Below are 12,605 nucleotides of genomic sequence, written 5' to 3' on the forward strand. Positions count from 1 at the left end.
ACCGGGGGTGCCACCCGAGCGCCCTGCTGCTGGGCACCGCTGCTCTAATTCCCAGGGACTGCAGTGCCCCAAAGATGTTGGTGCCATGGTAAACGCACCCTTCACCCGCGTTCACCTGTTCGTAAGGACACCAGCCAGGAGGAAAAGCAGTTCCAGCCTCTGAGGCTGGCTTCCCCGGAGCCCCCAGCCCACCTTCCAGCCCGTAGCTGGAGGGATCTGCGAAGGAAACCCCTGGGACAGGCTCGGAGCTGGCACCCAAGATAGTGCTTCCTGTCCTCCGGGGGCGAGAGACGCGTTGGCTGAGCTGGGCTCGAGCTGGGGTTGTTACAGTCGGAGCCTGTTTCACCCGGCGGGTCAGGGTCCAGCTGCAGCTCAGGCAGACATGTGGGTCCCGCTCTCAGGAGCAGGACAAAGCCGGCCCCAGGAGCTGGAGCGCAGAGGAGCCATGATGGGGAATCTCGCTCCAGGAGCCTCCCTCGGTTCTTCCCAAAGCCTCGGACGTCAAGGCCCCAGGAAGGGAGTGGTGGGTGGAATAGCCCCGCCCCTTGTTATTTCTCCACCAATTACGCCTCGTTTTCAACACACCAGGTTTGGTTCATTAATTTCTCCTTCCAGGGCTTTACCAAGCAGGGTCTCAGCCCAGGCCGTGAGCTGGGTCCGGAGGCCTTTTGGTTTAGACGAATTCTGGCTGGCTCCTTTTTGGGCCTTTTCCCATCACCAGTGGTGGGTAGAGGGTCTGGTGGCGCCTCATGACCCTTGACAGCACTTCTCAGTGCTGAGCTCCCCACTCAGCCCAGCTCCCATGCCAGTTCCACCAGCTCCCACACCAGCATTGCGCCAGCTCCCATGCCAGCCCTGCGCCAGCTTCCACACAAGCCCTGCGCCAGCTCCCACGCCAGCTCCACCAGCTCCCACATCAGCATTGCGCCAGCTCCCATGCCAGCCCTGTGCCAGCTCCCACACCAGCCCTGCGCCAGCTCCCACACCAGCATTGCACCAGCTCCCATGCCAGCCCTGCGCCAGCTCCCACACCAGCCCTGTGCCAGCTCCCACGCCAGCTCCACCAGCTCCCACACCAGCATTGTGCCAGCTCCCATGCCAGCCCTGTGCCAGCTCCCACACCAGCCCTGCGCCAGCTCCCACGCCAGCTCCCATGCCAGCATTGCGCCAGCTCCCACACCAGTCCTGCGCCAGCTCCCATGTCAGCTCCCACACCAGCCCTGCGCCAGCTCCCACACCAGCCCTGCGCCAGCTCTGCGCCAACTCGCACACCAGCTCCCACACCAGCGCTGCGCCAGCTCCCACGCCAACTCGCACACCAGCCCTGTGCAGAGCAGTTCAGCTCAGCAGGACCCTGGCTGTTGTATTGCACTCCCTGGGGACCGTGGGAGCCCACGGTTGCTCAGCCCAGCGGGAGCAGTGAACCAGCACGAGGGGGAAATGGCCAAGTCAGCTCCAACCCCAGCTCCATGACTCCTCTGTGCAGCATCCGCCCCCCCCTGGCTACCTGAGCCCAGGCCAGCTCCCGCTGCACTCGGCAGCTGGCCAGGGTGCCAAGTGCACAAGCCGTCCATCCAGCGTGGCTCCTGGGAAGGCGAGGCAGGAACCCTTGGGAAGGTTCTCAGGGCACAGGCCCGGGGGAGCTGCGTTCTGCCTGCTGCGCTGTCTCTGGGACGATAGGCAGGGCCCGGGGAATGGCCTGCAGTGGGCCAGTGGTTGCGGGACACCAGAAGGGAACACCCCTCTGCTGCTGGGTGGCTGCTCTCAGCATGTGTGCTGGGGCCGCTTGGGCTGGGGGCAGGAGCATAAGCCCCCGAGAGCGACTGGGGGGGGGGGCAGAGGTTGTGTCCTGTCAAGGTGGCGTTCAGGTCGCTGCCTGTGCTGACAGCCAGTGTGCTGGGGAGGGTCCCGCCAGCTCATGCACGCACCAGACGCTAACAGGAGGGGCTCAGCTAGGCGGGCTCCTCTGCTCGGCCCCTCTGCTTAGCTCAGCCCTCTGCGTTCAGAGCAGCCCCTCGGGCCTGGCTTGCCCCCAGTCGTCCCCTTGCGCTCACACGCACTGGAACTCTCAGAGCTAAATGAGGGGGAACAACGGGGGGACACTTAGCACGAACAAGCAAATGTGGTGCCTGCCTGGGAGCAGCCAGGCCTTGTTCCCTGGCACACCAGACTCCTGCCAGGGCCAGTTGCCACGCGGGGAGGAGACGCGCCTGTTTGCTGCACATACCCCACAGCCTGCCTGAGGAGCGGGAACGTGAGCAGCGCATTTGCTGTGGGGCCTGCAGGCTCCTTGCACACAATCTCCCCCTTGTCTCCCTCCCCCTGGCCCAGCGCTAGCGTTAAACATTCAGTCATTCCTCCTCCCGCCTGCCTTTGCAACTGGCCCCAGGTCCGTCTGCCAGGGCCTTGGGGGCCAGGAACAAGGGACTGAATGAAGAGCGAAGCCGGGCGCCTGAGGCGGGGCATTTCCGAAACCACATCCTTCCCCTTCCCGCGAGCCCCAGCTCCCCGGCGGGCAGGGACAGGCCCACCTTGTGGGGGGGGCCGAGCGTGTTGCAGGCCTTGGGGGAAGGAAGCGGGCTGAGCTGGGTGTAGCCAAAGGAACAGGCGGCCGCTGGCGGTGCAGGGGGCGAATGCGGCCCAGACGCTGAGATGCTGCTCCCCCCCCCCNTCTGTCTGTGTATTTCACTCTATGCATCTGAAGAAGTGGGCTGTAGCCCACGAAAGCTTATGCTGAAATAAATTTGTTAGTCTCTAAGGTGTCACAAGTACTCCTGTTCTTTTTGCGGATACAGACTAACACGGTTGCTATTTTGTAAACAGAGCATTCTGTATTAGTGACCTGTCCTCTTTCTTATTTCCAATTTCCTCAATTTGTGTGTCATGTGCAAACTTTATCAGTGATGATTTTATGATTTCTTGCAGGTCCTTGATAAAAATGTTAAATAAGAACAGGTCCCTGCAAGACCCCACTAGAAACACACTGCTTGCTAATGTTTCCCCATTTCTAGTTACATTTTGAGACCTCTCAGTTAGCCAGCTTTCAATCCATGTAAGGTGGGCCATGTTGATTTATATTGTTCCAATTTTTTAATCAAAATGTCATGTGGTACCAAGTCAAACGCCATTCAGAAGTCTAAGTATATTACATCAACATTGTTACCTTTATCAACCAAACTTGTAATCTTGTCAAAAAAAGATATTGAGTTAGTTAGACAGGATCTATTTTCCATAAACCCATGTTGATTGACATTAATTATATTACCCTCCTTTAATTCTTTATTAATCGAGTGCCATATCAGCTGCTCCATTATCTTGCCCCAGATCAATGTCAGACTGACAAGCCATTTACCCTTTTTAAATATTGGCACGTTAGCTTCCAGTTTTCTGGAATTTCTCCAGTATTCCAAGACTTATTGAAAATCAACATTCGTGGTCCACCAGCTCCTTAACCAGCATTTTTGAAACACTTGAGTGCAAGTTATCTGGACTTGCTGTTTTAAAAATGTCTGATTTTTGTAGTTCCTGTTTAACATCCTCCCGAAATACTATTGGAATGGAAAGTATTTCATCATTCTCACATGCTATTACCACATCATCTGTCTTGTCCCCAAACACAGAACAGAAATGTTTATTGAATGCTCTGCCTTTTCTGCATTACTATTGATAATTCCACCTTTTCCATCTAGTTATGGACCAACATCACTGTTAGAATTGTTTTTCTTCCTAATGTACTTTAAAACTCCTCCTTATTGCCCTTCATTATCAATTAATCCTCACCCCAAGGGTTGTCATCCCAGATTTACAGATGGAGGTAAGCGAGGGAAATATACTAAGTGACTTGCACAAGGCTGCAGGAGGAGGGGATGGGAAGTTGTTTATTCCCGCCTTCCATTCTTCTCTCACTGAATCTAAGGGTCCGTCTTCACTACCCGCCGTATCGGCGGGTAGCAATCGATTTATCCGGGATCGATATATCGCGTCTCGTTAAGACGCGATATATTGATCCCCGAACGCACTCACCGTCGACTCTGGAACTCCACCAGAGCGAGCAGCGGTAGCGCAGTCGACGGGGGAGCCGCGGCCGTCGATCCCGTGCCGTGTGGACCCCAGGTAATTCGATCCAAGATACTTCAACTTCAGCTACGCTATTTGCGTAGCTGAAGTTGCGTATCTTGGATCAATTTCCCCTCCCCCAGTGTAGACCAGCCCTCAGGCCATGTCTACACTACTAGGAGTCAAGTTCCCATCATGCATTTCTCCATTCCATGATGCCTGCTCCATCCTATAATTTTCACACCGTTTTAAAAATCTCGGACAGTCCCACACATCGCTTTTCAGTGTGCACCATATTTCTGGCAGAAGCATGCACCCTGCAGAGCTCAGTGTAGTTCTAATGACTGTTGCTGATACAGGATGCACAATTCTCCTGTATTTGCAGAACCCAAGTAGTACCACTATAACTGAGCATGCAGTGAGGAAGCTGCAGGGCTATGCCAGTGTAATGACTGTGTGCTGATGGACACACAAGGAGTAGAAATTCCAGGCTGTTTCTGACATTCATGGAGCAGCTCCACCCAGTGGATGTTGGCTTCTGGGCCTGAGAAACAAGCACTGATTGGTGAGATTGAATTGTAATGCAGGTTTGGGATGACGAATAATGCTTGCAGAACATTTGGATGCGAATGGCCACATTCCTGAATCTGTGTGCTGAGCTCGCCTCAGATCTCCAGAGCAGGGAGGCCGAAATCAGCTGCAATGACTGGTGAAGCAAGTGGCTATCATGCTCTGGAAGCTTGCAATGCCGGATTGCTATTGGTCAGTGGCCAGTCAGTTTAAAGTTGGAAAATCCACAGTGGGGGTCATTTTTTTCCAAGTGTGTAAGGCCATTAAGTATATCCTGCGACACAGGACTGTTAGTCTAGGCAATGTGCAGGAAATAGTGCATAGATTTGCAGCAATAGCAATCTTGAACTACAGTGGGGTGATAGATGGCGCACACATCCTATTCTGGGACCATCCCACCTTGACACTGAGTGCATAAACTGAAAGAGAGACTTTTCCACTAGTTGATCACTGGGGATGCATCACTGATATCTGTGTGGGCTGGTCAGGGACGCATCTTTAAGAACACAGGACTTTTCAAAAACCTGCAAGCAGGGACAGTCTTCCCTGACTGACACATTACCATTGGCAATGTGAAATGCCGGTTGTGATTCTGGGGAACCCGGCCTGCTCCTGGCTCAGGAAGACATACACTGACCACCTCGACAGCACCAGAGAAAGCTTCAGCTATCAGCAAATAGACAATTTAATGGGCTTTGGGTAGCTTGACGGGTCGCTGGCACTCTTTACTCACTAGTGGGATTTCAGTGAGGCAAACATCCCCATTGTTATACTGCATGTTGTGTACTGCATAATATCTGAGGCAAAGGGGAACAGGCTACTGCCTGGGTGGAGAGGTGCGATGGACCATCTGTCTGCTGAATTTGAACAGCCAGACACAAGGGCTGTTAGAAGAGCCAACTGTGGACCTGTATAGCTGAGGGAGGCTTTAAAAGACCATTTTTATAGTCAGCCACAGTATTGTGTGATGCTTTTATGAAATAGTGTGTCTCGTGTGTATGAATTCAGAATTCTTTAATGCGGCTATAATGCTGGTGTAAACTGATAAATGTACTCTGAGTCTCCAAAAATAGAACGTCCTCACGAGCAAAGAAGCAGAAAACAAAATTGAAGTGCAAACACACAAGGTAAAAACATTTTAGCAACACTAACTTGGTGAGCCATGCTTTAAAACCTCACCTCAAAACGCAAGTAAACAGTGATAATGTATGTTCAGGGATGTAAAATCTTTTGCGATGTAGTGCAGTGTGGCTGATGTGTGGGTTTGACAGGTTGGTGGATGTGTAACTATGGTTCTCTGTGTTGTCTGGAATGGAGTGATCGGGTTAAGGACCCCAAGTTGCCTCCCTACACCTACAGAGGAGAGTCGGGAGCACTGACCACAGAGTTCTCTAAGCCCTGAAAAGGCTGCCGAGTCCCAGCACCTTTGGGCATGTAGGTCAAAAATACTCTGCAACATCAGAGTTTGTTGCCTGAGCAAACCCAGGACATCCTGGTGCATTTCCTGATGCACTTCTCCGTCGTTTTCCCTCTCCTGCGGAGCCACTGTCTCCATTCTCAGTCCTTTGCTATGCTCGTGCTCATATGGCCCTTCTAAGCCCAGCGTTCACAATCCGAGGCCATAGAGGACTGGAGGATCTCGCCAAATGTATCCTCCATAGTTGTCTTCTTTGTCTTCCTGATCAGAGTCAGATGTTCAGTGGGCATGGAGGGGGCACCTGTCAATGCCACCGCACCACAGGCTGCTGGTTAGAAGAGACAGACACATCATTAGAGTTACAGTTACAATGGGAAGGGAAAGATAAGTCTCAAAACTCCCTCACATTATTCCCATGAACACCTGTCATCAGAAATGCTAATTGTCCCTTTGGAGCGCCTTTATAACAGCTGTGCAGCTCAGGCCATGGTGAATATGGCCTAGTCTAGCAGGGAGGAGGTGGGATGTTTTAAGGGGTGGAAGGTCTAGATGCTGGGTACCTATGGGCAGGAATATCGGGGATGCGTGGTGAGCATTGCCATTGTTTTCACAGGCAGTGGTGATTTTGGCTGATATCTCGTGCCTGAGGGTGACAAAGGCACATAGACCCCAGCTGCTGTTGGCATCCCGAAGCTACCTGGGCCCTTATGCTTGTAGCCTATTTCCTGCCATGGTGCCAGCGGAAGTCATTGCAGAATGGCATGGGAAAGACTCCTATTTTGGGAAAAGAAACAAGCTGTTGTCTCTAGGGATGTTCTGGAGAGGTTCGTAGGGTATCTCCATAAAAGTTTCATTGAGAGTGTTCAAGAACATAAAAGAGACGATTGCTATTCAGTACTACCCAGGACCTCCTGCTTAGCCCAACAAACCGAATAACTGAAAAGCGGACGCCACCTCTACCTCTGTGTTTGTTCTACCTCTGTTTAAATGCAAGAACAGATCTGATGTGTATTGTGCATTTGGACTATCATATTACTTTATAGGAGCATAAGAATTGCCACATTGGGGCAGACCAATGGTTCATCTAGCCCAGTATCCTGTCTTCCAAAAGTGGCCAGTGCCAAATGCTTCAGAGGGAATGACCAGAACAGAGCTATTTACGGAGTGATCCATCCCTGGTCGTCCTGAGATGGAGTGGTGAGAACTGCATGCAGTGTTCAAGATGTGGGTGCACCATGGATTTACATGGTGGCCTTAAGATATTTTCTCTCTCTTTCCTAATGGTTCCCAACATGCTGTTAGGTTTTTGGGTTTTTTGACTGCCATGGCACATTGAATGGATGTTTTCAGAGAACTATCCACAATGATTCTAAGATCTTTCTTAAGCAGTAACAGCTAATTTAGACCCCATCATTTTGTATGCACCTTTGGGATTTTGTTTTCAAATGTGCATTACTTTGCCTTGTTCAACATTGAATTTTATCTGCAATTTTATTGCCCAGTCACCTGATTTTGTGAGATCTCTTTGTAACTCTTCTGTCAGTTTTGAACTTAACTGTCTTGGGTAATTTTGTATCGTCTGCAAACTTTCCCACCTCACTGTTTACCGCTTTTTCCAGATCATTTATGAATGTGTTGAACAGCACTTGTCCTTTGTGGGACCCTATTTACCTCTCTCCATTGGGAAACTGACCATTTATTTCTACCTTTTGGTTCCTATCTTTTAACCAGTTACTGATCCATGAGTGGACCTTCCCTATTATCCCATGACTGTGTACGTTGCTTAAGAATCTTTGGTGAGGGACCAAAAGCTTTCTGACAGTCCAAGTACACTATATCCACTGCTTCACCCCTGTCCACATGTTGTTGACCCCTTCAAAGAATTTTAATATGTTGGTGAGGCATGATTTAGCTTTTCAAAAACCATGTTGACTCTTCCCCAACACACAATCTTCATCTCTGTGTCTGATAATTCTGTTCTTTACTATCGTTTCAACCAGTTTGCCTGATACTGAAGTTAGGCTTCCCGGTCTGAAATTGTCAGGATTGCCTCTGGATCCTTTAAAAAAATCTGAGTTACATTAGCTATTCTGCAGTCACCTGGTACAGAGGCTGATTTAAGTGTAGGTTGCATACCATGGCTAATTGTTCTGTAACGTTATTCTCTAACGTTTCATTTTGTAACATTATACAAGTAAAGTAAGCTATCAAAAGTCAAAGCCTTTGGTCTCTAAACTTGCGGATGGGATGGGCGCCATTTTACATGGGAGAGAAGTGCGGTGCGGGAGGAAAGGAGGAAGATAAAGTTTTGGGCAATGAAAAAATGAAAAATGCTTATTTGGAATTATGCACTTATCCGGGTTCCCTGACCCTTAATCAGCCGGCTCTTCTGCACTTGTCTGGCGGAAATGGCTTAACTCCAGTAGCATTTCAAATAGCTCCTGGGTCGCCATGTGGTGTATCTCCTTCCTCTCCCCACCTTCCTTTTGCTGTTCACGGTAGGGGTCTCTGCCTTGGGATCCTGTGAAGTGTCCACAATCAAATGCAGGATCCTGGGGAGGTACCTGCCAGGTCTGGCCTGCAGTTCATTGTGGAAGCAGCAGGTCTAGGGAGAAGCACCAGATTTGTTGTTGGCCTCCATCGCCTTCTGGTATGCCTGGCAAAGTTCCTTTGCTTTCCCATGGCACTGCTGCTCATCCCTGTCGTGCCCCAGTCTCTGCATCCTGCCAGTAGATGTCTATATTTCTATGGCTGGTCTGTAGTTGCACTGGCAGAGCGTCTTTCCCTACAGGCCAAGAAGATCCAAGACTTCTAGCCTGCTCAAGTCAGGAGTGGGTCTAGTGCTTGTCTTTATGCATGGAGCCGGCATGGGTGCCTGCATAGAACAAAGGTGAGGTGGTAGGTGTGCTCGTCAAGGTGGGCAATCAGGAGACAGCATTTAAAAAGCACACGGAGGTTTGTAAGGGGGAAGGTGAGCTTCCAGTTTCTGTGACCCCTGAGCAGTGGAGTTCAAAACCATGACGAGAATGGCCACTGTTGTGGGGACAGGGGCTCTGTGGGACAGCTGCTGGAGGACTGTTATGGTTGACACAACTAATGCACTGTCTGTACTAGCACTTTGTCAACCTAAATAGGTCAGCCGTGGCTCTGCATTGCTCAGGAGTGTGGTGTTATTGTGTCGCTGTAACAGGGTGCTTGTGTCAGCAGGAGATAAATTTTGGTGTAGACACATGCACAACTAGGTCGACACAATTTGACTTAGGTCAACCTAACTTTGTAGCAGAGACCAGGCCTGCATGCAGATGAAGCAATGTGCTACACTCTTGTTCTTCAGTCAGCACGAGTTCTGAGCATGTTCCTGTCCTTCACTTCTATTGAAGCCACTGCATGCTTGAACTCCTCTGGTGTTTGAGAGGGAATGTTCTGCTCAGTATTGGTGTAACGAAGTGGGACTGTTCTTAATGTTTCCTCTGAATACTGTGTGGGTGCCTCAGTTTCCCCTATGCATTTCTTAAGTCTCCAGTGTGCATAAATGGCCGACACTCTGTATCCTGGCAACAAATGGCTAGGGCCCTTCCCCCCTGCAAGGGGATAGCTAAAGGTGAACAAAGAGATCAGGTGACCTCCTGGCCCGGGAAAGAGACAAAGGCCAGAGAGGGAGGGGCTGGAGGGGGTTTCAGTTTGGAGCCGTCTGGGGACAGGGAGTGAGTGCAGACAGGGTTGTCTGGCTCGCTGGGCCCCAGAATGGACCCGGCTGAGGGGTCCTGTTCTCTGTACCTACAAGTTCTGTTTTAGACTGTGTTCCTGTCATCTAATAAACCTCTCTTTTACTGGCTGGCTGAGAGTCATGTCTGACTGTGAAGTGAGGGTTCAGGACCCTCTGGCTTTCCCAGAACCCCACCAGGGCGGACTCGCTGTGGGAAGCGCACAGAGGGGCATATGCTGAATGTTCCAAGGTCAGATCCAGGAGGTGAAGCTGTGTGAGGTTCTTGCTCTGAAGACGGTCTGCTCCAAGGGAGAGGAGGCTCCCCAAAGTCCTGACTGGCTTTGTGGGGAGCAGTTCCAGAGCATCGCCCAGGGACTCCGTGGGTAATGGGGGAAATAGCCAAGGGTCATGGCTGTATAATTTCTTGTGTTTCTATATTAGGCCGAAGCCAGTAGAGTCAAGAGATTTCAACCATTTTAAGGGAGGCAGTGGACCAGTGGATAAGGCCCTGGGCTAGGAGTTGAGGGACCTGGGGGTTCTAGTCTTGCATGGTGACTGTGGGCATGCAACGTAACCTGTCTGTGCATCCATGGCCCGGTCTATGAGCCGCTTTATCATAGAATCATAGGCCTGGAAGGGACTTTGAGAGGTTGGGACGTCGCACTCCATATGATTTTATGAAAATATGCTAATGAGTGTGAATGTAATTGTCACGGAGTGTGGGGGAGTCAGGGCCCTGCACCCCTCTTCCTGAGATTCACTGTGACTCTCAACCAGCCAGTAAAGCAGAAGGTTTATTTAAGGACAGGAACACAGTCTCAAGCAGAGCGTGTAGGTACGACCAGACCCCCTCAATTAGGTCCCTCTGGGAGGTTCAGGGAGCTTAGACCCCAGCTTGGGGTTCCCTGCGTTGCACCACCCAGCCCCCCTTGGGAGGTCAGAGCCATCTCTGCCTCCCAGCCATCTCACCAGCCACTTCCAACACTCTGCCTTCAGCGACCCCTCCCACAGCCTTTGTTCAGTTTCCCGGGCCAAGGTGTCACCTGGCCTCCAACCCCTTCCTGGGTTCTCATGTTACATGCTCAGGTATTCTCCTTCGGGCAGTCTCCCATCCCCCAATGCAGACTACCCTAGCCACACTCCCCTGTCAGCATTCACAGACCACAGTAAGAACAGTCCCAGTTCGTCACAGTAATGTAACTGGAATATACTTTATGCAAAAGGTCTCTTGTAAGGTATCATTACAAAGCTTATAATCTGCTGAGTGTGGTCATTCTATTTGTATGAATGTATCATTCTTGTATCTGAAACTAGAATATGAAATATAACTCTGAGGGCCTATTGTAATTATGCAAAATGTGGGCCATTAATGGTGGTTTGGAATCTTGATGGCTCCCATTAACCAGGACAATTGACTGTAGACGGCTCTGTTTACTTGCAAGCCTTCCTGTGAGTCAGGCCGGGAAGAATGAAGGCTTGGGGTCTCACAGGACATGTGACCGTGTCACCTGCTACTGGAATCCATCTTACACCTGGTGCTTTTCCATTTAGAAGGAGAGGTGGGGACACAGAGAGACAAAAGATTCCTGCCTTGTGCCAAAGCTATAAAAGGGGGTGGAACAGAACAAAGGAGGTTCCAGTCATGAGAAATCCCCTACTTACCACCTGAGCTGAAGCTAACAAGGATTGTACCAAGGGGCAGGATTGGGCCCAGACTAGGACGGAGTTTACTCTGTGAAATAAGCTTATTGGAACATCTCTGAGGGTGAGATTTCATCTGTAATCAGTTTCTTAAATGTATTAGGCTTACACTTGCATGTTTTGCTTTATTTTACTTGGTGACTTGCTTTGTTCTGTCTGTTATTACTTGGAACCACTTAAATCCTACTTTTTATACTTAATAAAATCACTGTTTGCTTATTAATTAACCCAGAGTAGTAATTAATACCTGGGGGAGCAAACAGCTGTGCATAACTCTCTATCAGTGTTATAGAGGGCAGACAATTTATGAGTTTACCCTGTATAAGCTTTATACAGAATAAAGCGGATTCATTTGGGATTTGGATCCAGCTGGATGTCTAGGTGCTAGAGACAGGAGCACTTCTTAAACTGTTTTCAGTTAAGTCTGCAGCTTTGGGTCGCGTGGTTCAGACCCTGGGTCTGTGTTGGAGCAGACTGGCATGTCTGGCTCGACAAGGCAGGGTTCTGGAGGCCCAAACTGGCAGAGAAAACGGGCTCAGAGGTAGTCTCAGCACATCAGGTGACAGTCCCAAGGGGGTCTCTGTGACCGAACGTGTCACAGGGCTCATCTAGTCCAGTCCCCTGCACTCATGGCCATTCCTGACAGGTGTTTGTCTAACCTGCTCTCAAAAATCTCCAATGATGGAGATTCCACAACCTCCCTGGGCAATTTGTTCCAGTGCTTAACCACCTTGACAGGAAGTTTTTCCTAATCTCCAACCTGAACCTCCTTTGTTGCAATTTAAGCCCATTGCTTCTTGTCCTATCCTCAGAGGTTAAGGAGAACAATTCTTCTCCCTCCTCCTTGTACAGTAACAACCTTTTACATGCTTGAAAACTATTGTCATGTCCCCTCTCAGTCTTCTTTTCTCCAGACTAAACAAACCCAGTTTTTTCAATCTTCCCTCCTAGGTCATGTTTTCTAGACATTTAATCATTTTTGTTGCTCTTCTCTGGACTTTCTCCAATTTGTCCACATGTTTCCTGAAATGTGGCACCTGGAACTCTCCACAACACTCCAGTTGAGGCCTAATCAGCGGAAGAATTAATTCTTGTGTCTTGCTTACAACACTCCTGCTAATACATCCCAGTATGATGTTCGCTTCTTTTGCAACA

The 12,605-nt window shown here is 50.1% G+C and overlaps 2 protein-coding genes across 6 annotated transcripts in view; both read left to right on the top strand.

Moving 5' to 3' along the window:
• The first annotated feature begins 846 nt into the window (after nt 1-846).
• Nucleotides 847-1,473, top strand: KPRP (keratinocyte proline rich protein). The gene has a single exon (XM_034778847.1). It carries the CDS (start codon nt 847-849, stop codon nt 1,471-1,473), a length of 627 nt encoding a protein of 208 aa, XP_034634738.1.
• A 5,238-nt stretch (nt 1,474-6,711) lies between these two features.
• Nucleotides 6,712-12,605, top strand: part of UIMC1 (ubiquitin interaction motif containing 1) — a 51,107-nt gene continuing 45,213 nt past the window's right edge. For 2 of the 5 annotated variants that reach the window (XM_034778896.1, XM_034778899.1), the window contains exon 1: nt 6,714-7,240. The gene's annotated coding sequence lies outside the window, so the exon portion shown is untranslated. Of the gene's footprint in view, nt 7,241-12,605 lie in introns of all 5 variants that reach the window. The other 3 variants (XM_034778900.1, XM_034778897.1, XM_034778898.1) reach the window with 3 other exon arrangements.

The sequence above is a fragment of the Trachemys scripta genome, chromosome 8 (assembly GCF_013100865.1).
Source record: "Trachemys scripta elegans isolate TJP31775 chromosome 8, CAS_Tse_1.0, whole genome shotgun sequence".
NCBI lineage: Eukaryota > Metazoa > Chordata > Testudines > Emydidae > Trachemys > Trachemys scripta.